This window comes from Tenrec ecaudatus, chromosome 4, assembly GCF_050624435.1.
Source record: "Tenrec ecaudatus isolate mTenEca1 chromosome 4, mTenEca1.hap1, whole genome shotgun sequence".
Taxonomy (NCBI): Eukaryota; Metazoa; Chordata; class Mammalia; order Afrosoricida; family Tenrecidae; genus Tenrec; species Tenrec ecaudatus.
The window spans coordinates 68,331,556-68,357,852 of record NC_134533.1 but is presented as its reverse complement, the minus strand read 5'-3'; the positions used below and the strand labels follow the sequence as shown (position 1 = coordinate 68,357,852).

General features: G+C 43.6%; 1 protein-coding gene and 1 pseudogene across 1 annotated transcript; both read right to left on the bottom strand.

Annotated features, from left to right (window-relative positions):
- TRIM68 (tripartite motif containing 68) lies at window positions 1–24,732 on the bottom strand. Its single transcript, XM_075546170.1, has 7 exons — window positions 24,560–24,732; window positions 19,680–20,149; window positions 9,197–9,292; window positions 6,857–7,117; window positions 5,802–5,824; window positions 4,840–4,940; window positions 1–4,645 (listed from the first exon to the last, which is right to left on the bottom strand). The coding sequence occupies exons 2-7, from the start codon at window positions 20,103–20,105 to the stop codon at window positions 4,095–4,097; spliced, it is 1,458 nt and encodes a 485-aa protein (XP_075402285.1). The 5' UTR covers window positions 20,106–20,149; window positions 24,560–24,732; the 3' UTR covers window positions 1–4,094.
- A 1,467-nt stretch (window positions 24,733–26,199) lies between these two features.
- On the bottom strand, window positions 26,200–26,297 carry LOC142447490 (U6 spliceosomal RNA; annotated as a pseudogene).

The following is a 26,297-nucleotide window of genomic DNA, read 5'->3' as shown; positions in this document are numbered from 1 at the left end:
TATTTTGTAAGCAACAGAGCTAAATCGTTAGGAGTTTAGTTTTGCGTGTCTTTCTCTTTGGATCCTAGTCCCACTTTATGTAACTCAATCGTGAGACAGAAAAGAGAGGAGCTGAGCATCACACAGCTCTTTCTTCTTGCGGCGCATCTAAGACGAAGCTTTCTGGGATGGAAAGGCTAATAAGAGAATAATGTAAATAGTGAAGTTAAACTGTTATTCCTCTTCTTAACACAAGGTATTTGTTTCCAGTTTCGATGTCCTGTCTTCAAAAAGTCTTCAACGAATGACAGTTATATATAATCAAAGAAGATGAATTCAACACTGGTACATTTGAAAATCTGAATAAAAAATAATTCTCTAAAAGTATTAAAACTAAAAGTGTGAGAAACTTTGTTAATGTGAGTCCCAATATTGTCTTTCTGCTGACAAATGAAACACTGTTAATTCATACAGTATTAAAAATCAAATAAAACATGAATGGGAAGCATTTAGTATGATATTTGACATATTGTAATGTATAAAAAATCCAACTAGCGATGAATTCCTAATTTCATAATTAGACTGACGAATCAGTCTTACATAGATTAATAATGCCATGTGATAACATTTTCAAATGGAGCTACTGTTCATTTAACACACATACCATTTGCTAATATTGGATTTGCTTACCTACCAAGTAGGTATTATCTCTATTCTTGAATACCAGGAGTGTAGGAATCACCCTCTGAGAACACGATTATGATTCACTGAGGCCCCACAGGCAGTAAAAAGAAAACGAAACCATCTTTTCTATTTTTACCCCTCAAGGCTGAGGTATCACTTGGTTTCTCTGTTAGTGAGGCATGGATGGGAGGAAGATGTGGCAGTCTGCTTCGAGATTACAACCTCGGAAACCTAGGTCCCATCGGGCCGCTACGAGCCAGAGTGGACTCAGTTGCACACACAGCAAAACAAGGACGGGCAAAGCTGCCTCTGCCTTGTCGTGATGTGCCCCTCGCCACCGAGTCAGAGGCACTGCTTTTGGCATCACAGGGAGTCTTGACAGTTCTCTGCCCTTGGCGCGGCTTCCTGAGTCTTCTCCTTTAGGACACTTTTGTAGGCTACAGTAAAAGAAATGATCCATTGAGTTAGTTTATGAGTTCACTCACTGCCATTGAATCGATGCTGCTCAGAGACCCTTAGGACATGGCAGGGTGGTCCCCAGGAGTTTCTGAGGCTGTAACTGTTTAGAGGGAGTATTAAGTCCCATCTTTCTCCCAGTTTTTGAACTTGGTTATAGTTATTCTCCCATTTTTCATGCCCCTACAAGGCCAAAAACAGTTTTATTTTTGTTTTGACTCTAGGCATATTAATGAAGCTCTCAATTAACAAGGATTTAGTGTGTGTACATATATATATCCATATATGAATATATACACATACATACGAATGGTTGATATGATTGACTGGGGCTATGGTGGTGAATCAGACAAATGCAGTCCTTGTTTTCATAGGTTAGATGGGAACTGTAACAAAGCCGCAGAGAAAAAGGTTCTCATACACTTAAGAACTTCAATCTCCTTGTTCATAGAAATAAACAAGGTGGACTACACAGTGTAATTCCTCTAGCAAGTAATCACAGCAACCGAGTCAGGTTATATAAAGGAAAACAAACTCAACCAACCAAAAAAAGGTAATCATATATTATAAATGAGGTCACTTGACTCTTATTTACTCTAGATTCCAATGAATTTATTACCAAGTAATATTCTTTTTCTATGAACCATACAAGATTTGTTCCAATTAAACCATAATAAGGACCCATTGATTTAGTCCTTGGACTCCTACTAATTTTTCATAAACATCTATTTCTCATCCTTATATACAATCTCCCACATAGTACACACACAAAGACAAATAGTCCCTACACATAGCTCAACACACTTCAGGATCAGGTCTACGACCAGCTCAGTTCTCTGCCAAGACCGGATAGAAACTTCTTCCATTCCATCGGCAACGCTCAAGGAGCAACTCGGAAGCATGTGTCTACGTAGCATGCGTATAATTGGCACCTTTTTGGATTGCTTTCCCTCCTCCCTATGTGAAGAGCCCCCAAACCCAAAGCAGAAACCTGACTTCTGCTAATCCTTATTACAGGTAATTTAGAGCTCCTTTGCTTTTTGTCTTCAGGAACCCTCGGTCGCACTGTGGAGCAGCTGCCGAGAAGAAAGTGAGCCGGCCTGCTTCCACAAAGACGTAGTTTCCGAAACCCTCCAGAGGGTTGCGATGAGTAGGCGTCTACTCAGTGGCAGTGGGATTTTGAGTTCTGGTTTGCTTCTTGTCTTTGTCTAACCTGTTATCTACTTTGCAATTTAATACTAACCCACTCCTCACTACCTTCGAGCTAGAACTACATCACAGATTGCACTATACAGCATCACGCAGACAGTATGCAATGCTCTTACACATTGGACCTTCTTCTATTAAGCAAAGTCAGTAATTATGCAATGCTTGATCGCAGTTTGTTCCGAGCCATGATATTCCCACATCATGCTCATGCGACTAGTAGTGAATTGGTTTTTGTACAACTCATCTTGCTACACACAGCGAGCACTGTAAGGTGAACTTCACAGATCGGGTTTAATTCCTGTCATTAGAACACAGTGGGCTAAAAAGGCAATGTTTGCAACTCCTTCTCGCCTTTCTTCCCACACTTTCCTTCCTTCAGTCCTTTTTCTGCAGTCAAAGAAGAGACGGGCTGGGAGAATAGCATGTAGTTGCAAGGACAATGGGGATTTTGCTTTGAACTGCAAAGACTCATGCTTTAGACAAATTGGTTTGATGAGTTGTCCATCCTATTCCTTGTTTTCCCTTTGGATTATTCCTGTTCCCAATCCTGAGGTGAAGGTCCCCATTCTAACCTAAATAAAAACATTAATCAGATGCACACTCTACTGCAGCTCAGAGCTTGCCACTTGTATGGGTGCCTTTTTGTTTGAAGAGCTCTGGGCTGTCAGGAGAGGAGAGGTCCTAAGGGAAAAAGGCACTGCTGTGACCATGCTGACTGGACAATGTGGAGATGGGAAGGTCACCACATTAGAAACCATGTTTGCCTTCCTCCATCCCTGAGAAATGAGCAAATGTACAGAATGAGTCTGTGATCCACACGGAGCCTGTAAGGGAGGGGAGCCGTTATTAAATCCATTTTTCTAATGAGGAAACCCAAGAAATGTCACACATGAGATGCTTGAGGCCCAAATGGAATGAATGATAGGCAGATACGTAGCCAAAGTAGTGAATCTGCAGATATTATTTCATCTGAATATGAAGAATATTTTACAGTCATCTTCTTTAAGAGGGGTGTGAAAAATAATTTGCTGCATTAAGGTCATCTCACTTTTCTTGACCACAAAGTGAAAATTAAAATTAAGGTTCATGGGTATTCTGATCCCGCTACTTAAAGGAAGAGGCAGGATCAGGAAACAGGTCTCTTCACAGTCTTGAGATCAAATGCTTTGTTCAGATGGTACTTCCAGAGGGGTCTGGAGAAGTCCTGCATTCTTGGCTACATTGCATTCTCCAGCCAGGAGGTGAGAGAGCTTGGGTCAGACATGGTTTGGTCAGGAGCAGCAGGATTTCAGGTGGAGTATCTCGGTGGTTATTAGCAGTAACCAGCTCTCACAGACAATATTCCTTTAGCTTATTGGGGAAACCCTATCCCAAGGGTTTCCTGGTGCTTGGATCTACTTCGTCGTCCCTCTCCTTGACTAATTATGGCACTGGAGAGTGATGAGGGGATGGGACATGAACTACACAATAGTGATATTTCTGATCCTTAAGCCAAGTTGTCTGAGAACTGCTTTGATTCCTACCATCAGCCCTACCATGTTGCCCTCATAAAGATGAGATACTCACTTGAGTTAGCCTCTACTTTGTTACATGATTAGTTTACTTGTAGGCTTCATCCTAACAGCATGAGACCACTGAGTCGAGCAGAGGAATCCCTGGATTCCAGGGTTAGCTCAGCTCAAGGGGACACTGGTCAGTGGCAGGGGTCTCCAAGACCCTTGCGAACCAGGTGAAGTTCAAGGTCTCTGGCTAGTATGGCAACTGTCTTAGTCTTCTCCATTCAGGGAGCAGATGGTCAGAGGATCGCTGTTGTTGGAGCCAATGCTGTAGCAAGGACTAAAGTAGGGCAGGAGGCGCCCAGGGAAGGGATAGTGTGGGAAAGTGAAGATGTGGGAGCCGTTGTCAGTCATGTTGTAGAAGGAGATATCATGCGCCTCATAATCCAGGAAAACGCCCACCCGGTGTGGAGGCACTGACAAGGACAGCAGTGGGTATTCATCAGTGCCTGCCCGGTACTCATTTCCCTTCCTCAGCCGTATCACCCAGAATCCATAGTGGGGGGATAAATAGACCACCTCCTTGCGGTCCACATTTTCCTTACACACTCCTAGACCCCATTCTGACCGGTTTCCGACCTCCACCTCCCAGTAGTGCCGGCCTGAAGAGATGCACTGGCTGCCCAGGACAATATTGTAGCGGTAAAATCTCTCAGGGTTGTCAGGCAGTTTCTGCTTGGTGTCTCCATAGTGAACACTTTTTCTGTCCTCGGATACGATGAGTCGGGAGTAAGCAGTGTCTGGATCCAGGATTATATCCGCTGCAGAAAAAGATCCTGGTTGGTAAGACTGATACGGAGCTGGGAGTCTAGGGTAGGTCTCTCAGATAAAGACAACCACAGGTAGCTCAATGATGGGTAGAGTGGGGTGGGGTGGGGCATCCTGAGAACATTATACCTTTTCATGTGCCAGGGGTCCCTCCCACTGCCCATTATAACCTCTCTGAATCCATTACCTGCATACGTTTTCAGGATCTCTTTAAGTCCCAGTATACGGCAGTCGGTCTTTAGCTCCAGGGAGACTGGTTCCAGCTGCTGTAGGCTCCAGGCCTTGCTCCTAGTAGAGGAAGGGTATGGCTTGGGGCCTGCATTCCTGGCTCTGCCCTTGAGCCTTCCTTGGAAGAGGGATTTGGCCAAGGACATGGTCAGTGAGGAGAGAACTCCTCCCCAGAAGCACCAGGCAAAATGGTCTGAGTCTCAGACATGAGAACACTTGCATTCCCAAGGTGTGGGGCCGGTTAGAGGTATGGATGACGTTGAGAAAGGTGCATGTGACACGCTACAAAGAAGCAGGGCCGAGACTCAAGGACGAAAGCACTAATGGACACATTAGGGCCCCCTTTCTCCCGGGAGACAATCTAATTGAAACCACACGTTTTGTAACTTTACCTGAAAGTCAGATTAGTGATATCTGAGATTTGGCCACGAATAAAGAAGAAAAGCAGGTATTCATTTGACTGGGTCTCAACTGTTTTACCATTGGTCTAACAGAGGAATCCTTGAATTCTGGGCTCAACCCATTCAAATGGACAGACTTGTCCGGGGTAGGGTTCTCCAGGTAAAGTTCAAAGTCTCTGGCTAGAGCAATGACCATCTTAGGCTTCCTTGGCCAGGGAGTCCCTGGCCAGAGCAACGGTGCTGCGGGCTCTAACGCTGCAGCAAGGGCTGGCTGCCCAGGGAAGGCACAGCCGGGCAAGCAGAACATGGGGTGCCACTGTCATTCGCTTTGTAGACATAGTTGCATTGAGTTGGGGTTGATTCTTCGATGGCAACCTTTTTTTTTTTTTATTAAATGAGAGATGTAGTTCAGCACCTGCTTTTTTGTAAGGAAGGTTCAATGCTCCTTCCCCGTGTCGGACCCCAGGCAAGACCGCCTGGCTTGCAGGGACACCCAGACGCTGTAATGATGGCAACATACCTGTTCAAGACTTCCTGAACACCCTAGAAAGAAAAAAGAACATGTCACATGAGTTATGTCCCTCAGTGTGAGTTAGGGCTTTTATTGGTGCCAACATGGCGCCCATAGGAACATGTGGGTGGAGTTTTGCCTGTCGATCAGGTCGCAGCATGATTGGAGGGCGATCGAGACACAACGCTCTTAGGAGGCTGGCCTCTCTCTTTTTCACCCTGGTGTGTGGACTAGCATGCTGCTGCCAGTTAGCTGTTCTGTGCTACCTGTGGGCCGAGGCAAACCAACCGGGGACTGTGGTGGCCTGTGCGCCCGTTCTGTGCATCGCTGCACCTTGGCACTCCATCGTGACCTGCTTTGCTACATCTCATCTGCTTGCTATTGTGCCCACCGTGCCGCCTGCTGCCTGTGGGAAGAGTGCACTTCCCACCAGGCACTTCACGGCTTGCATCCTTGACCTTGGCCCCGCAGCTTGCTTCAGTTGGAAGGATCTTCGTGATATTAACTTTCCCGTGGGAGTGAGCTGGACCAAGACCTCTGTGCTGCTGTGTGGAATCATCAGCTGCTGTATTCCTTCTTGTTATATCAACCTATCCTTTTATATCAATCTATCCTAAGTGTCCTGCTCTGCTTTCTCGAGAGAACCCTGCCTAACACACTCAGGGAGGCCCCGCACCGGACTCCGAGAAGGACTTTGTTCAAAGAAAAGCGAAGCAGATGCTCAAGCTAGAAAGAAGGTGTACAGAGGAGAAACTCACAGGAGGGTAGCTAAGTAGGCTAAACTTCTCTAGACTGGCAGCTTTTAGGTTCATTTCAAAATTGTAAGGCCAGAGGAGACAGGTGTGATGGAAGAGCTGCCTGAGCACACTGCTTAGTGAGCTACAATGGGCTTGCTCATCCAGCCAAAGAGACCTAGGGGAGCCGTAGGTGTCAGCTTGGGATAGAGGTCTCATGCCTGATGGACCACAGTGCTAGACCCTACTGACGACTAACTAATCTTCTCTCCTCAAGCCCAAGGCTAGTTTCAGCTCCCACGTGGGGTTCCATGAAAGCCTGCTACTCACCTGCAGCATCCACCGGAGAGGCCTCTGCGACCTCTCCTCCAGTTCTGTAATCATCCTCCACAGGACCTGGCTCTGCTGGACCAGCTTATCATGGTTCAGCCTCACTTTCTGCATCGTCTCCCTCTCCTCCTGTTCTAGGCTGGCCAGAGCTGCAGCTGCTTCCACCTGTGGCTGCTGACTTGGGGTCTGGTTTTCCTTTAGTAATCGATGGTATTTCTCAAACTCCCAAATGATACTCTGCTTTCGAGTTTCCATTTGGACCTGCAGAGGCAACATCAGGAAATCAGTCCTCATGCTGTTAATGTCGGATTCGCGCACATACTACACATACTGCTCTGGAAGGCTTCGGTACCAATCACGTGCCAGGCGATGTAGAGACAACAGACAGGGTACAGTTTTCTTAGCCTTCTGTTCTCACAGCCACAATGCGTGCTTCTGGGCCCCAGCAGGATCCAACCAGGATCTTATTTGGGTACTGTATTCTACAGACTATTTTCCTTTTTTAAAATAATCACTCGATGTGTCATAGCTGTAACTTTACACCATTATGTGGTTTTGCTTCTTGATAATATTATATCAATTCATTGTGCTTTTTAGGTTAGTTCAATGTTACTGTCTATGAAAAAATTCTGATGATCTGGTAATAGGCCAAAAATTTATTTCAGAGGTAATTGCATTAATTATTCATTTAGTTTGTGTGTGTGTGTATCTCCATATATGTGTGTATGTATGATGGGGTACCCCCAAAACAAAACAAAACAAACAGGAAAAAAGCTCTGCTGGGTAAAGCTTTCACGGTACACATTTTCCCCGTTTTTTTGGGGTATCCCCTTGGGTGTATATAGTCTTATGAAATTAGTTGTAAATCTCTCAACATAATAGCATTCTTCCCATTTCCTCCTTGGGTTTTTCATTTCCATTTTTCCTTCTTTCCTGCCCCTTTCTGCCTGCTGAGCTTTGTTTTGGGGCAAATTGCTATTGTTTTGGTCTGCTATGATGGACAACTTTGAGGATTTTATTCCACCTGGGTATTAGTTCATTTTATAGGTCTGTCTATTGATTAGTTGAAAAGTGATTTCTGGGGGTGAGTTCAGCTCCAGGTTTGAAGTGTGTCACAGTTTCATAGTCTCAGAGTTTCTACAAGTCTCTGCGAAACCAGTCAATCTGGTCTTTGTGGTTTTTAAATGTTTTCTACATGTGCTTTCCACTCTGTCCAGGACCTTTTATTGTGATCCAGATCAGAACAGTTGGCTGTGGTCCTTGGGTGCCATCTAGTTCTTTTGGCCTTAGGGTAGTAGAGGCCAAGGTGTATATGGTCCATTCATTCTTTTGACTAATTATTTCTTTGAGTCTTTGGTTTGCTCTGGACAGGGGGGAGAGCAATTGCTGTACCTCAGATGGCTGTTTCCAAGCTTTTAAGACTAGTTGCTGGTCACCAGAGTAGATGAAGAACGTTGTCTTTGTTCTAACACAGGTAGACTGATTGACCTGGATATCTCCTGAGACGACGGTGCTAAGCTCACATGCTCAGTGAGTTATTCCCTCAGGTGATTGGTTATTGCTAAGAAGTTTTCATAATTGTACCCCCTGTATACTCTACCATAGATAAGGATATATTTGCATGTCATACAAATGCATATGTAGAAATATCTCCTGCCAAACTTATATATGAGGGCTTCAAAAAATTAATGGAAAATGGAATTAAAGATAATGCCATTTTCCCCACAAATTTTTTAAAGTTCCTGGTACATATAGTTGTGGGTACAGCTCTATTCATCTTCCCACTCTTGTTCAGCTTGCAAGTCCACCTATCTGAGTATCTGCTCAGATTACTGCTTATCACTACTGTTAATGCAAGGCTGTGAATATAACACTATCCACTTTCGTGGCCTCTCACTCTTGGGCACCTCCTGTGAGCCCCTTTGCCTTGGTCATATTTTTTGATCTTTATTTTATTGTTCAGAGATGATTTTCCAATACCACCCTTCCCTCCTTCCTTCCCCATTGCTAATACCACTTTAAGAATTAAACTGTCATCAAATATAGACCTGCTGGAGGCAACAGATTGGAAATTGTGCTCTAGGAAACAATCTACTATGAGCTAATATATAGGAAATGTGTACCTTTCCTTTCTCACATATAAGGACATAAAACCAGAGGCTAGCCCTCCATCCCTGAGAAAGGTGGAGTTGAGAGGTTATGTGGTCTAAAGCAACACACCTGACAAAGATGCTATTAGAACGTTTGGCTCGCTAACTTCCAACTTCATCTTTTGTCTCACAGTTAGTTCCAGGGCAACACAGAGATGACACAAACGCTTTCCCCCACAGGGAAATCTACCTTCCAGTTGGCAGTTCTTTTTCTTTCAGCAACTTCCAGTTTCCAAGCCTCTTCTTGCTTTTGTCTCAGATCTTCCAGAGCCTCATGGAGTTTCCACTGCAAGAGACAAAAAACCCCATGAGGCTACCTTCCCAGTGCTGGCAGAGACGAGGAGAAAACCAGTGTCTGACAGCTGGGAGAAACAGGAATATCAGAGGATTCCTACTCAGGCTCCGACTGCCCCCGTCCACGGGAGCTCACTGTTGAGAGCAACTTTTCACCATCTCTAAGTGTCTGGAAAGTAAAAAGAAAAAGGCCATTTCCACACTTTGCCAGAAAAACACTGCGGACTTTCCTATCCATGCTTTTAGACATCCTTACAGACCAAGGCCTTCTCTAAAGAACCACACTCACTGTCATCAAGTCGACTCCGACTCACAGTAGATACTGACTCATAGGCTTGGACCCCGCAGGCGAGTAGACCTGACCACTGAGTTTCACAGCTCAATGCCGAGACCATGATGCCACAAGGTCTCTCAGAACACTGCTGTTCAAAATGAGATCCAAGGGGATCAGGCAGCATCAACATCTCCTGGGAGCTTATCAGAACTGAAGAAACTCTGAATAGAGCTGGTGTAAACATCCCTGTGCAGGTTTTTTAATTGACAAACATTTTTCAAATCAGATAAATATCCAAGAACGCAATTGCTGGATTTTATGGAAAGTTTGTATTTAACTGCCAAACATCTTCCAAACAGCCAAACCATTTTGCATCCCCAACAGCAAACAGCAAAAGTACCTGCTGCTCTACTGCCTCACTTGTATTTATATTTTTCTCAGAATTCTGGATTTTAGTCATCTAAAAGTGTGTAAGGATTAAAGATTTCTGTACACGTGTTCAGTGACATTAGTAACATACCCCCCCCCGCAATGTATCAGTGTTCTCATTACTTCTGATTGTTTTTAATAAAGTAGTTCCTATATTTCCTTTCCTTCTTACCTTTGTTTTACTGATTGTTGACCTTTTGGTTTTATCACATAAATCAGAGGTTCTCACATTGATTTGGCCTCCCAGCCCTTGTCCAGAAATTCAAACCAAACCCAACCCAACCCACTCAGTACTTCCAGGGAGTTAAAAATGTTGGTACCGCAGCCCAGAAGCCAAGATATGGTGTACGGATCAGACCTGCCGTTGTAGCCTCCCTGGATGCTCACAGTTCCCCTCAGGAAGCAGAATTTCCCACTTAGGGAAATATGAGTAGAGATGATTTTTAAAGCAAGTGCAGTACTCAGGTGATATTCTTTATTCTATAAGCCAATCTGTTATTTAGCTAAAAGGTGACCTAAGGCCATAGATTTGGTGCAAGGTTTAAAAAGTATTTCAAAGTGAAGACCCGGGGTATCCTGTAGTCGCATCTGGTCCAGTAAGGTTACTTTTTATAAAAATTTGAGTTCTGTTGCAGGTTTTCTTCCATTTTATCAGGATCCATCTATTGTGCCCCAGACAAGAATGGTTGGTTAGTAGGGGTAGCTGGGTGCTAACTTTGTTCTTCTGGTCTCAAAATCCAAGAGGCCATGATTCATGTAGATAATTAGCCCTGTGGACTAGAGTCTTCTCTGAGTCTGATTTCCTTCCTTCTGATTTGCTCCACATGAGAAGAACTCAAGAGCTGTATCTCAAATGGCTGCTTGCAACCTTTTAAGACCCCAGGCACTAATCAAAAACCAGGAAGTACAAAAGAAGCTTCAGGAGCTATATTACGGCAATGACTCAGGTTGCTCCACAAGACTATGGTCCTACTCCTTCAACGCCTCCTTCTGACAAAATCCCATATGGTGCAGGGCTCAGTCTAACGCATGCACACCCTGTTCTTAGATGTCCTCAAGTCAGTTCTGACTGAGTGACTCTGTGAAAAAGGAAACACTGCCCGGTCCTGTGCCATCCTCATGATTGCTCTTACGTGTGAGCCCACTGCCACTGAGCAGATTCAGACTCACAGTGCTCTCGCAGCCAGAGCAGAGCTTCCCCAGAAAGCCTGCAAGCCCGTCATATGATTGTCTACCGTCATCCCTTTCTTCCACTGAGTTGCTGCTGGGTTCAAACTGTCATGTTTACGTTAAAAGCCAAGATGTAAGTATTGTGCCTCTGGGGAGCCTTCCATTTCCCATCGCGGTTGTATAAGCTGACAATCCCACCAGCAGTGGGTAAGCGTTCCAAGCTCCCCATATCCTTGCCAGAATTTGCTGTCTTCTTTTTCCTCAGTGCCATTTTAGCTGGGGTGAGATGGAATTCCTTTTAAATTTTACTTGCATCTTTCCAATGGCTAATGAACATGAGCTATGTCTAGTTTGGGGAGCCTTAGTAGCATAGGTCCACAGTTCAAACTACCAGCCACTCTTTGGGACACAGGCTAGGCTTTCTGCTCCTGTAAAGAGTTAAAGTCTCCGAAAGTCAAAGGGTCAGTTCTACCCTACCCTATGGGGTTGCTATTAGTAGAAATTGACTCAAGGGCAGTGAGTTTTTTAACTCTCCACTGAGTCTACCTTCTCCATATTCTAGTCACACAGATGTTGTTAATTTGATTTGTGTTTTCTATCTAGAGACGATGGAGAAGCTCAATGTTAGCAGCTGATAACATGTGAACATGTGGAACAGACCACCAAATGCTTATGTTAAGTTCAGGTAGAAGCAGAGGAAAAGAGAACAAGTCCACTAGAGCCAAATGAGACCTTAAGTCGATCCCACCTGAGTTTTGAGAACATCTCAAGAACAGATTTGATGCACTGAACATGAATGACAGAAGACCTGATGAGCTGTGGGAGGATATCAAGAACACCATTTAAGAAAATAAAAGGTCCTTAAAAAGACAAGAAAGAAAGAAAAGATCAAAGTGGATGTCAGAGGAGACTCTGACACTTGCTCTTAATAGTGGAGTACTTAAGGATTGGGAGAAATGATGAAGTCAAAGAGATGAACAGAAATTTCAAAGGGCAGCTTAAGAAGACAAAGCCAATTATGATAATGACATACACAAAGATCTAGGATTAGAAAACCCAAAGGGAAGACACACTCAACATAACTGAAACGGAAAGAACTCAAGAACACAATCCAAGCCCCGAGATGTAACATTGAAACATTCTATGGGAAAAATACTGAATGATGCAAGAAATATAAAGATGGAAAGAATAAACAGTCACTCTACCAAAACCATTTCAGGATGTAGCATATGAGAATGTAGGAAGGAAGATGTTCAGGATGCACTGAAAGCATTAGCCCAAAACAAGACTCTTAACAAGCTCAGAAGGACTGGTAGCACTCGTTTGTCTATGTCAGGAAATTTGGAAGACAGTTACCCAGCCAACTGACTGGTGGAGATCCTTATTTGTGCTCATTCCAATGAGCAATACTCAACCAAGAGAATACTCAAACGATGGGAAAAGACCACATGCCAGTAACATTTTGCTGACAGCCATCCAACAACAGTTGCAGCAGTACATTGACAGGAGGCTGACAGAGCTTCAGGACCAATTCAGAAAAGGATGTGGAATAAGAGATAAAAGATCTTGGCTGAAAGCAGATAATACCCGAAAGATGTTTATTTGTGTTTTATTGTCCATACCAAGGCATTTGACTGTGCAGAGCATAACAAACTATGGATAACTTTAACAAGAATGGGACTTCCAGAACACTTCATTGTGTCCATGAAGAATGTGTACACGGATCAAGAGGCAGATGCGTCACTGGAATCAGGGAACGCTTTAAAATCAAGTTTAAAATGATGGTTGAAAACCAGGAAAGGTGTGCTCCAGGGTTGTATCCTCTCACCGTACCTATCAATCCATAATGCTGAGAAAATCATCAGAGAAGTTGGATTCTATGAAGAAGACCAAGGCACACAGATTGGAAGGAAGCTGTGTTAGTCTGGGTAGATTAGAGAAACAAATTCATAAATGCGCATATGTATATATGAGTTTTGTATAAGGGTAATGGTACATTATGAAAACATCCCAACCCAGTCCAAGGTAATAAGTCTGATATTAGCTCATATGTCCGATACCAATCTATAAATGCTTTCAGACTCACGAAACACATGCAATGATGCCAAATGCAGAATGAGCACATGCCAGTGGGTAGAAAGTCTTTGAATCCAGTGGTGTTGTAAGCATCTCAGCGCTGGCAGGGGTCTCTCTGTGGTTTCTCCGCCTTGAGAGGTCTGGTTGCATCAGGGCAGGTCCATGTGGCTTTTCCAGCTCAGGGCTCTAGGGTAGTTCCATGTGTCTTGTCAGCTGCAATGTCTCCCCGGAAAGTCAGTCTTGTCAGTAGTCTCCAAGGGAGTGCACCGAGAGAGATAGTGTCTCCTGGCTACAAGAAGGAAGAACCAGATTTCCCAGAATTCTCAGAAGGCCATGCCCACACAAAAGCCTCATTGGCTCTGAACCGACTGACAGACTAGACTCCACCCCTTCACTCATAATCCTCTCAAACTGACACCAGATTATGTAACTACCACACTGCCATAAGCAGGTAACACAACCTAGCCTGTTGACAGTGAAGAGGACTTGCAGCACTTGATGAAGAGCAAGGATATTTCAGCCTTCGGTATGGATTGCAACTCAATGTCAAGAAGACCAAAATTCCCACACCTGGACCAATAGGTAGCATCATGATATATGGAGAAAGGTTGTTGCTTGATCTACAATCAATGCTCATGGAAGGCATGACCCCAGCCATGGTAGTTTCAATGGTCTCATATGCATGGGAAAATGAGATATCGAATTAAAGAAGACCGAAAAGAATCGATGCATCCGCACTGTGGTGCTAGGGAAGAATACTGAAAGTACCATGGACGGTTAACATGAAAAATGAATCTGTCTTGGAAGAAGTTGAGGCCAGAGTGCTCCTTAGAGGTGAGGATGGTGAGATTTCATCTTACATACTTTGGACATGTTGTCAGGAGAGCCCGGTCCCTGGAGGATGACATCGTGTTTGGTAAAGTGGAGGGGCAGCCAGATGGGCACTGTGGTTGCACCAATGGGCTCAAGCATTGAAACAATCGTGAGGATGGTGCAGGGCAATGCAGTGTTTCCCTCTGTTGTACTATGGGCACAGGCAACTCGATGGCTCTGAGCAACAACAGCGAGAGCAGCTGTTTCAGCACCGTGTCACTGTTAGGTGCCACTGAGTTGGTCCTGACCTGTGACTCTACAACAGAACAAAACCCTGCCCAGTCCTATGCCATCTTCATGACTGTTAATCTGAGCCATTGTTCCAGTTACCGTGCCAATCCATCTTGTTGATGGTCTTCCTCTACTGTACCAAGTATGTCTTTTTCCCAGGGATTTCTTTTAATATGGTCAAAGTAGGTGAGACAAGGTCTTGATATCCTTGCTTCAAAGGAGCATTCTAGCTGTACTTTTTCTAAGACAGATTTGTGTGTTCATCTGGCAGTCCAAGGTATTTTCAATATTCTTATCCAGCACCATAATTCAAATGCATAGATCCCTGCTCCCCCACCTCCCCATGGTTTTCCTTATTCAATGTCCAACTTCCACATGCATATGAAGCAATTAAAAATACCACTGCTTCACTCAGGTGTACCTTAGTCCTTGAAGTAGCACCCTGGCTTTTTAACACTTTAAACATGTCTTGTGCAACAGATTTACCCAATTCCATGCATCTTTGGATCACTTGATCAATAAGCACTGGTTGTGGATTCAAGCAATATGAAGTCCTTGACAACTTCAGTCATTTCTGTTCATCAGGATATGACCTGTTCACCCAGTTGTGAAGATTTTTTTTTCTTTACATTAAGTTGTAATACATATCGGAGGCTGCAGTCCTCAGTCTTCATTAGCAGTGCTTCAAGTCCTACTTTTAACAAGCAAGGTTATGGCATCCGCCTATCACTGGTCAATAAGCCTTCTTTCAATCCTGTTGCACGGTTCTCCATATAGCCTGGCTTCTCCGGTTATTTGCTCAGCATTACAGACTGAGTAAGTGTGGTGAGGGGATGCGCCTCCGGCACACACTTCTCCTCATTTTCAGCCATCAGGTATTCCCTTGTTGTTTGTACCAATGCTTCCAGACACAAGTTCTGCACGATTATGATGACGTGTTCTGGAGTCCCAAGGCTATACATAATGTGTCATGATCTACACAGAATGCCTTGGCATAGTCAATAAAACACAAGTAAACAGCATTTTGGGATTCTCAAACTTCAGTCAGAATCTATGTAACATTAGCATAGATATCCCTTGTTCCATTTCCTTTTCTGGTATGCGCTTCTGGCAGCTTCTTGTCAATATGGCTGTTGGATGATCTTCAGCAAAATTTGACTTGCTTATGGTATCAATAGTATTTTTCTACAATTTTAACATTTTGTTGGGTCACCTTTCTTCAGAATGGGAACAGATCTGGATCTTTTCCAGTCAATTGTCCAGGTAGTGGTCTTTCAAATTTCTTGAAATAGCCAAATGAGAACTTTCAGTGCTTCCTCAGCTTGTCGAAACATTTCTATTGGTATTCATTCCATTTACTCCTGGTGCCTTGTTTTTGGCTGATGCTTTCAGTGCAGCTTGGACTTCTTCCTTCAGCATCATCAGTTCTTGATCAGATGCTACCATTGGATGTCAATTAGTACTTTTTGGTATAGGGATTCTGTGTATTGTTTCCATCTTCTTTTGATGCTTCGACATCAGTCAATATTTTGCCCATTGACTCTTTCAAAACTGCAACTTGAGTCTTGAACTTTTGGTCTAGTTCTCTCAGCTTAAGATATACTGAGCATGTCTTCCTTTCTTGGATTTCTAAATCTAGGTTTCTGTACATTCCATTACTACTTTGTTTTCTCCACTTGTCTTTTGAGATTTTCTCTTCAGCCCTCTGCCTTCATCATTCCTCCCATTTGCATGAGCTACTCTACAATTAAGAACACATTTCAGAGTCTCTTCTAACATCCACTTTGTGTTTTTCTTTCTTACCTATCTTTTTAATGACCCCTGCTTTCTTCATGAATGATGTTCTTGATGTCAACCCACAGCTCATCAGGTCATCTGTTATTAATGTTAATTCATTAAATCTGCTCTTGAGATGTTCTAGAGACTCAGGTGGGATACTCAAGGTCTTATTTTGGCTCCCAGGAACTTGTTTTCATTTTATTTAGTTTCAACCTGCACTTACACATAAGCAACTGATGGTTTGTTTCAGTTTCCCCCGGCCTCATTTTAGTTTGATTTCTGCATACTCTACCAGGAGAATCAACATGCATAGCCACCATTTGTACTGTTGAAAAAAGGTGCATGTGACGAAGGTGTCCTTGGTCTTGCAAAATTCTATAATGAGATTTTCAGCTTTGTTTCTATTACCAAAATCATATTTTCCAACTACTTTTCCTTCCTGTTTCCAATAGCCAATAATTATCAATGCATCTTGATTTACTATTTGACTAATTTCAGACTGAAGATGGTAGAATTTTTCAATTTTTGTATCACTACTTTAGTGGTTGGTACATAAATCTGAACCAGTGTACTGACTGGATTTCCTTAAATGTCAATAGAGACTATGCTATCACAGTCGGTATTTTACTTCAACATAGATCTTGAGAAGTCCTTTTTGACAATGAATGTAAAGCCATTCCTCATGACCGTGTCATTCCTGGTATAGTGAATCAGACGATTATTTAATAAAAAATGGACGATACCAGTCCATTTCACCTCACTAATGCCTATGATATCGATCTTTATGTGTTTCATTTCATTTCTGATGACCTTCAATTTTCTTAGATTCATACAGAATGCATTCCAAGCTCCAAATAGTAAAAGATGTTTGCATCCTTTTCTTCTCATTTTGAGTAGTGTTCCATCGATAAATGAGGGTCCTTTGCTCTATTCATATTATTATGGTCTGCTCTATTTTGAGAAGGCAGCTCTTCCTCAGTTGCATTTTGAATGCCTTCTGACCTGAGGGCTCAACCTCTGGCACTGTATCTGACAAGTTCTGCCGCTACTCACGAGGTTTTCAGTTTTTGGCAATGTTCTGGCGCTACTCAGAAGGTTTTCAGTGCCAATTCTTCAGCGGAGGGCACCCTACTCCTTCTTCATAGTTTACTCATAGTCTGGAGGCTCTGCTGAAACCTGCTCACCTTGGGTGGCCCAGCTGGAATTTAAAATAAAAGTGACACAGCTTCCGGCATCACAACAAGCCCCTGACAGGCATATGGCACATTTGCTGATAAGACTATCATTTTTCTATTGAATTGCCATTGTCAAAGGTCAGAATATATTTGTGTGGGTCTATTTCTAGTTCTCTGTTTTGTTCTCCTTTAACCTATTATTTTACCAATACCATACTGCATTGGTCATTGTAGTTTTATTGAAAACTTTAAATCATGTTGTGCTAGTGCTCCAACTTTGTATTCATCATACTGTGTTGACTATTTTGGATCTTTTGATTTTTCCATATAAGTGCTAAAATCAACATATCAGTAGTCATCAAACAAAAACAGTCTGCTATGCTTTTAACTGGAATTGCATTGAACTTATAATCAAGCCGAGGCAATGTTGAGTCGTTCTATCCATTTACTTAGTTTTGTTATTTTTCATTTGCATTTTTGTTTTCCTTTTATAGCTCTTGTACATATTTTATTAGTTTTGTCTTTTTAATGTTAATATGGTTAAAATGGTCTGATGCGTGTCATTTAAAAATCCAATTGTTCTTTCCTGGTAGTTTAGTAAGCACTTTTGTATACAAAATGATTTTGGTCTATTAATCTTACATACTATGACCTTATTAGTTCCTGCGCTTTTTTTTCTTTTACAGCTCTTGTTGATTATTTGTGATCTACACGAACAATCATGTCACCTGGAAACAGAGTTTTCCTTCTCAATTTGAATGTCTTTTATTTCCTGGATTTTTTTAAAGAGCTATGACTTCCAGTGTGAGTTCAAAGAGGCGTCCTCGTCTTGGCTAGAAGGTGCAGTGTGAGTTCAAAGAGGCGTCCTCGTCTTGGCTAGAAGGTCCAGTGTGAGTTCAAAGAGGCGTCCTCGTCTTGGCTAGAAGGTCCAGTGTGAGTTCAAAGAGGTGTCCTCATCTTGGCTAGAAGTTCCCCAACTTTACCGATCTTTTCAAAGAACTACCTTTTGGTTTCATTGGTTTCCTCTGCTAATATCCTGGTTTTTAATTCATTGATGTCCAGAATAAATTTCATTCTCTTTATCCATTTACTTTCTTTGGCTTCCGTTTGCTTTTATTCTTGTTTCCCAAAATGGAATGTCAGATTACTGAATTTTTTTCTCATATATACATTTAATATTGTTTACTTCCCCCTAAGCCTTGTTTTTGTTCAAAACTTCTGTTAAGTTGTATTTCCTCTTTACACTAGCTTAAAACAATAAAAAACTTCTTGAGACTTGATCCCCATGTTATTTACAAGTATGCTAAGTAATGCTTTAAATTCCTTAGAAATTCTTCTTTTATAGGAAAGAATAACTCAGGTAATTTATGTGATACTCCAAGAAAGAACTAACATTAGTAGTCCATCACTGGGTTAGAGAATCGTGTGGGTAATGGTTCTGATACAGACATGCCATTGTACCTACCTGAAGACAGAGCAAGAAGAGGTCTGGAAGATGACGAGAGTAACTATGAAAATGACCTAGGTATCTCAAGGGAAGATGTTCACCAGGTGATTCATGTTCTCTATGAGGCAGAAGATGATTCGTAAATCACTTGTCAAAGGAAAAAAAAGACCCTAGTTTCAGCCTTTGGTCATATGCTAAAGAACCTCCAAACTCAAACCCATTGCTGTTTAGCTGATTCTGATTTCGAGTGCCCCTATGAATAGAGCAGAGAGGTTATGGAAGCAGGCTGCTACATCTTTTTCCTGGTGGAACAGTGGGGGAGTTTCGAACCACAAACTTTTCAGTTAGCAGTTGAGTACTTAATTGCTGTTTCTCTAGGGCTCCTTTCTTCTAACCAACTCACCTGCACGTTAGGAAAACCTTAGAACATTAAATTGAACTCACGTGATCTTAAGTAACTGATCCTAAGTCCTTTCCAGTTCTAAAATCAATTACAATGATTTCAAGTTTTGAGCCTCCATTTTAACCAGAAAATGAACGTCTTAAAGTAAATCAACCAATCCAGTATCAGATGACGCTCTTTTAGCACTGTGAAGAAGAACCTGGAAGTTCCAGTACATTCAGCGTTGGCAACCTGTACAACCGTCAAACATATCCAGAGCACCTACAATCCTAGCTGAGACCAAACTGGCCTCTCTGAAATCCCCAGTACCGAAACCAGCCTTGGGTTAGGCAGTAACATGATGAAGTCGGGGAAGGAGAGTGGAGAAGGGATCCAGAGGATGTCATGATGGCCAGGCAAAGCAGAGCTCAGTATGCCAGGCATGTTTTGCTTCTGGGGTCCCTGGTCAAGTTTTTGATCTGGAGACAGACAAGGGAGGGAGGGACAGAGGCGAGCCCGGGGCACCCAGGGTCCTTCTCTCACCTTATACTCCCAGGCGACCTCCTCCATGGGCACAATAGTGTGGGTCTTGTGCTCTGGGGACTGGCTGCAGGCCTCACACACCATCATACCGTCTTCTTTGCAGAACAACTTCAGCCACTGTTCGTGGGGCTCACACATATCACCCTTCGATCCCATTCCTGGGTGAAAACCCAACAGGCGAACCTTTTCCACCACATTGGCCAGCTGCCAGTTGGGCCGCAGGTTCCTAGGTTGCACAGGAGCCCGGCAGAGTGGGCAGGTGTAACCCCAGTGGTGGGCTTCTCCTGGGACCTTCCAGAGTCCAGCGATACAGCTGTGGCAGAAACTGTGGCCACAGTCGATGTTCACAGGCTCCTTCAGGAAGGTCATGCAGATCGGACAGGCCACTTCTTCCACAATAGCTTCCACCAAAGCTGCCGAATCCATGGCGCCTTCTCAGAACAAGTAAAACCAGGGAGAGGTCGTGGAGGCTGAGAAGAGAAAAAGGAAAACAAGTAAGAGAAAAACCTAACGGAGAGATCCGTTAAAGGTACAGCGTCCACAGCAGCGGTTCTCAACCTGTGGGTCGCAACTCCTTGGGTGTGTGTGTGTGTGTGTCAAACAAACCTTTCACAGGGGCCACCTGATTCATAACAGTAGCAAAATGACAGTTAAGTAGCAATGAAATAATTTTATGGTTGGGGGGGGGTCACCACAACATGAGGAACTGTATTAAAGGGTCACGGTATTAGGAAGGCTGAGAACCACTGTTCTAGAGAAACAAGTTCTTTTTTAGGATCCTGTATTAACCCACTTTAATAAGCAATGGAATGCTGAACTGAAATTCTGACGGGGCCAAGTGACTCATACCAGATAAGGGACATCTTGGGGAAACCTCAATGAGCTGAAGTCAGCTGTTTCCAGTGTTCATTCATGTGGACATCTCTGATGCTCCTGCCTCAGGGTTTACTCTGCCAACTCATTCCCACCTACCTCAGCCATACTCTGCAAATCAGAATTGTCTCTCTTGAATTTATTCATTCCCATCTACCTCAGCCACATTCTGCAAATCAGAATTGTCTCTCTTGAATTTGGGCATGGTCACATCCAATGTCACTTTCAGTATTCTAAAGAAGGGCAGGCATGGCACCAGTCACTCTCTCCGGTATGTTTCTATGTACACTACAAGGTGCAGGACACTACATAAGAAGCTGTCTGAGCATGCTTTCCTTGTGTTGCACAGAACAGTAAAGGAAACAGTAGTACTTTCTTCTCATCCATGACTTCCTACTCACTTCTTCAGCACCAAGATTCCAAACCAAATGCATTTGCATTCAGTTGATTCCAACTCATACGGCCTATAGGACAGGACAGAGCGGTCTCTGCGGCTTTTTGAGACTATAACACTTTTGTTTGTTTTTTATTTGTAATCGAATTAATGCCTGGATTTTCTTTTTCTTTTATTAAACAGAGTAGATATTTAATAAGTATCTGTTGGCTAAAGTTTATTATAAAACTAATTTTTTTTCTGACTGGCAAATTTTGGAATGTATAATAATGCCTTATATCACCTTTTTCATCAAAGAAGAGGGAATTCTATCCTATTTTAATATAAAAAATAAAATGATTCTGAATGTAAGAAAACAATCTCACAGAAGTAATAAGTAACATATCTAGAATTGATATTGAATAATGTGGGTTTTTTTTTGTCTTAGATTCTTTTTTCATTTTATACCTCCCTCCCGTAACTCCATACGGGAGTAGAGAGCCTCACTTTTCTCCTGCAGTGGCTGGCAGGTTCAAACTGCGGACCTGCCAGTGAGGAGCCCAACACGTAAACCACTATGTCACCAAAGCTCTGTCCAGCATCATTAGAGCTATTATTTGCATTTTCACCAAGATACCATTATATACTCAGCCTTCAGTGCTATGTTAGGTATAGAGATGAAGCAACACTTTTACAAGAAAAAATAAACAGCAACAAAAGTATATCTGATGATCAAACCCATAATGATGATGTCACTACTTAACAAGACACCGAAGTTTTCCCCCAAAGCGCACGCGCGCTCTCTCTCTCATTCTCTCTCTCTCTCTCTAGATATATATAAAAGACTTGAGTGGTTAATGGTTGACTCATGGCTCACCTATCAATATTTATTTATGCACTTTGCAAGTTTGTCTTACCAACTAGCGTCTGGATGAGCAGCATAAGCACTGCTACACCCTTAATGCCTACAAAAAACCTGCTTTCAAGTGGTGAACATTTATCTAGTGAATAAACCAACTAAACCTGTGACGTAGGCTCTAGATAACAAAAATGTTTTTATAATTTGCTACGTAATTGGCATGGTGGCTGAAACAATGGGCTCAAACAACAATAATTGTGAGGACTGCCCAGGGCCACGCACGCAGTGCTTCGCTCTGTTAGCTCATCCGGTGGCTGTGCACAAACCAACTCAATGGCACCTGGCCACCCCCTAGGGTTGCCATGGGTCAAGCTTGGGTTTTGCTTTGTTTCGTTTTTTGAGAGACAGGAGCCCAGGGAATTCCTTGATCTAGTATTCTCCATTTATTGCAATGGCCATGTATTTCATCTTGCTTGGACCCACAATCAGTGCTCATGGAAACGGCAATCCAGAGGTCAGAAGCACGGCATTGAGTCAATCAGGCACAGAGACCTTTTTAAAATGCTGAAGCGCAAGGAGGTGACTCTCAGGACTAACGTATGCCTGACCCAAGTCATGCTATTTTCAATCACTTCATATACAAAGAAAGTTGGATACTAGATTAGGAAGTCTGAAGAATAACTGAAGCACTTGAATTATTGTGCTGGTAAAGAATATTCAAAGTACCACGCCCTGTCAGAAGAACATCCGTATCTGTACTGAAAGGGCAGCCAGAATGCTCCTTAGGGACAAGGATGGTTAGACTCTGTCTTGCGTACTTTGGCCATATTGTCAGGAGAGACCAATTCTTGGCAAAGCACAGCGTGCTTGCTAAGGTAGAGGGGCAGCATAAGAGGAAGTCCCTGCAGGAGATGGAATGACACAGTGCCTGCAACAACTAGCTCAGGCAGAACAATTTTGAGTAAACCAGGCCAGTGCTTCATTCTATTGTACATAAGGTCACCTTGAATTGAAATCGATGTGATGGCATTTAACAATGACAACATACAATAGTATGTGGCAGAATGGATTATGTGTTGGGCTCTTGAACTGTTGGTTCAGCAGTTGAAAATCGACAGCTGGTCCTTCAGAGAAATATGAGGCTTTTTCCTCTTGTCAAGAGTTCCAGCTTTGGGTACCCACAGGTGCAATTCTACTCTGTCCTATAGGGTTACCATGAGTGGGAATCGTAGCGAGTTTGGTTTGAAATTTTTCTACATTAATACATTTTTCTACATTAATACTAATAGTTATCATCCCTCAAGCAATTTAATTGTGATCCAAGCTCTTTCTATATAGTTTAACTCAGTTTCACAACCCTAAGAAGATACCATTATTCTTATTACAGATACTTGGGCCTGGGTTCTACCATTTTATCTTAGGAACCTTTAGGTGTCAAGGTGGGATAAAAATTCAGGAGGAGAGAGCAGTCACCGATTTAGAGTCATCTGGTGAGGTTACTTGAATTATATGGGGCAGTAACTAACTCTCTGTGGCAGGGTATCTACAGGCCATGCGTACTCAGCTGGCCTCCCTGTGTCCTGCTTCTCCTGTTCCTATCTTCACTACCCAACTGTGGGATATCCCATCCTAGTTTTATAAATCACTAACCTATCCTGTGTGGTCAGCCCACACGCTACACCTTCTGTACTGGAGGAGTCCCACAAAAATCACTCCCTTTACACTTAACAGCACTTGTGCTCAGCTAAGCAAAGGTAGCTTAGCTTCCCTGTACAGCGCAATGTTCATTCATCCTACCGGACCTGGCAACAATCTTTATGGAAGAAGTACACCAGATCTTTCCTCTGCAAAGCCAATTGGCGAATTCAAACTGCCAACCTGTGGGTTAGCAACAGATGGCAAACTTACTTGCACAACCTAGGCATCTCCATTTGGATCTAAAGCCATTACAAAAAGGCAATATAAACATATAATCCTTAAAAACGATGGCTCTGCACGGAAGATTTGGGCACCAATAGCTGCAGCTCTTCAATATAAGGTTTGTTTTACAACAGGAGGCCTGATTGTGTAGTGATTATATGTTAAGCTGCGATCCCCATGGTCAGCAGTTTGAAACCACCAGGAGCTCCTCGGAGAGACTGGCCTTTCTCCTTAGAAGCCAGAACAGGGAGTCACTATTACAGTCCCAGACCACCACCGGGACTCACCATGAGTCACCATTGACTCCATGGCAGCGAGTTTGGGTTTTGAGTCACGTACAGTCTTGGAAACACATTGAGTTACAGTTTTATTGCTTATTATACGTAAATTCTTTGGTCACATTTAGAGGAATTAAACGTTGTAAGTTCCTCAGTTAAATTACGTTAAACCTGAAAGCAGTCGTCCACTGTCTTTTTGCAAGGGTAGGGAGCCAGTCCAGGAAAGACCTTAGAGTGGTGGGACAGGGAAATGATCTCAGAGGAGAGACGAGAGAGATAGGGGAGAGAGAGAGAGAAGTGAGAGAGAGAGAGAGGGGGGAGGGGGGGAAAAGGGGGAAAGAGAGAGAGAGAGAGAGAGAGAGAGAGAGAGAGAGAGAGAGAGAGAGAGAGAGAGAGAGAGAGAGAGACTGATTGGGATGGGGGGACGGGGAAAGGTCAGGGGGTGCGAGCGGTACAGGAGTTGGAGGGATGAGAAGCTACTGAGAGGCGTGGGGCAGGGCCGCAGGGCCCCAGGCCGGCTGGCTGGGTAGGTGAGCTTGCTGGATCTCTCACTGAAGAAGCACCTCTGTCTACCTACCTCTTTCCTCGGCCTGGTCTAGCGATCCGCGGCGGAAACCGAAAGTAGAAACCCTCGGTGCCTACGGTCGAATTTGGCAGCTTCCCGAGCGACGGCTCCCGTAAACCCTTAATCTATCAGCTGGGATCTCGCGGCGACGCAGCTTACCGCTGCCAGGCCACTCCCGCGGGGCTCCGAGGCCCCGCCCACTGAGCCGGAGCCAATGAGCAGCGGGTAGCGCCCGGGCGCCAGATTCCCCGGATCGGGGCGTCTTTGGGGAGTAGCCAATCAGAGAGAGCGATCTGACTAAGCCCAGCCAATTGGACGTGGGCCCCAGGGCTGGACTTCCTTTCAGCCACTTCCTCCGTCCCTTTCTCCACGCCGAGCCGCCTCCAGCGTTGAAGTGGCCCAGTAGTTAGCGGGGGCGGCCCTCCGAGGGACCAGTGGGAGGGTGGAGATTCCCGCCGGAGGCGCCCTAGCCCCGGGTTAGGAGAGAGCCCTGTGCTCGTCTGCTTCCTCTCCCGCAGACAGTTGTTCCCTAGATGCTCAGCTTGTGCCTTCCAGGCGGTAGCGCTTGAGCGAATGCGTTTTTTAAACCCATTTTCCTTGTGGTTTGCCAGATCTAGTTCTGTTACGCAACTTCGCTTTACAATGGCAGTTAATATGCCTTGTTTTTCGCCCCTTCTAATTTGTTCAGAAGCTCAGACCCAGAATTCATGGAGTTGGAGAGCTTTTCCGCTCGGGCCATTGCGTTCAGAGGCCAGTGGAAACAAGAAGTCAGAGAATGGTGGGCGAAGGAGGAGGTTGGGGGCCGGGCGTGGGGGTGGTGCAAGTGTGTGATGCACATTTCGAGTGTCCATTATAGTGTAAGTGTCTGGAAAGACAAGGAAGCAATTCCACAAACAGGAGAGGTCTTTGGGCTAAGGCAAGATTAAGGCATGATAGGTATCTTGACCAGAAAATGTCAACTTCTTAAAACCTTAAATCTTGGTCTTTCCCTTCAGATTAGCTAATATGCCCTAGTCAGTTTCCTATCTTAAAATAAGTTTAGCTGCTTTGTACAATTTGAATTATAGGGTAAAGTCTATGAAAATAGCAAACATTTGCAGCACTGGGCTCAAACTTGCACACGATTGTGAGCATGGCGCGGGACCGGTGGTGATCCCTTCTTTGGTTACAGGGTCGCTATGAGTCAGAACCCACTCGATTTTACCTCAGAACCACCACAGCAATTGAGAAAGGACCCCAGGTGGCCTGGTGGGTGATGAGTTGTGCTACGAACCATAAAGGTAGCAGTTGGAAACCACCAGCTACTCCCGAGTGAGAAAGAGGAGGCTTTCCGCTGGAGTAAAGCTTACCAGTCTGGGAAGTCTGAACAGGTCGCTGAGTTTGGTTCGGTTATTTTTGAGTGATGAAAAATTCCAAGACAGATGTGTTTGTTCTTCTGGCAGTCCATGATACTTTCAGTGTTCTTTGCCAACACCATAGTTGGCACGTATCATTTTGTCTTGTGTCTTCCTTATTCAGTGTCCAACTTTTTTTTTTAATAAATTTTTTTAAATTTTAAATTTTTAATAATTTTTTGTTTTGAGCACATTTTATTTAATTTAGAAAAACAAAAAATTATATTCCCAATATGAAAGGGTTGGTATTATGTACAGAAAAATATGGAACGCTTCACGAATTTGCGTGTCATCCTTGCGCAGGGGCCATGCTAATCTTCTCTGTATCGTTCCAACAACTTTCATATACATATGAG

Coding starts and splice junctions, on each gene's coding strand:
- TRIM68 (XM_075546170.1), bottom strand. CDS start 20,105: ATGGATTCGGCAGCTTTGGTGGAAGCTATTGTGGAAGAAGTGGCCTGT. Junction 9,293..19,679: donor AGGTCGCCTGGGAGTATAAG/GTGAGAGAAGGA, acceptor TGTCTCTTGCAG/TGGAAACTCCATGAGGCTCT. Junction 5,825..6,856: donor CTCTCCGGTGGATGCTGCAG/GTGAGTAGCAGG, acceptor TTTTCTTTCTAG/GGTGTTCAGGAAGTCTTGAA.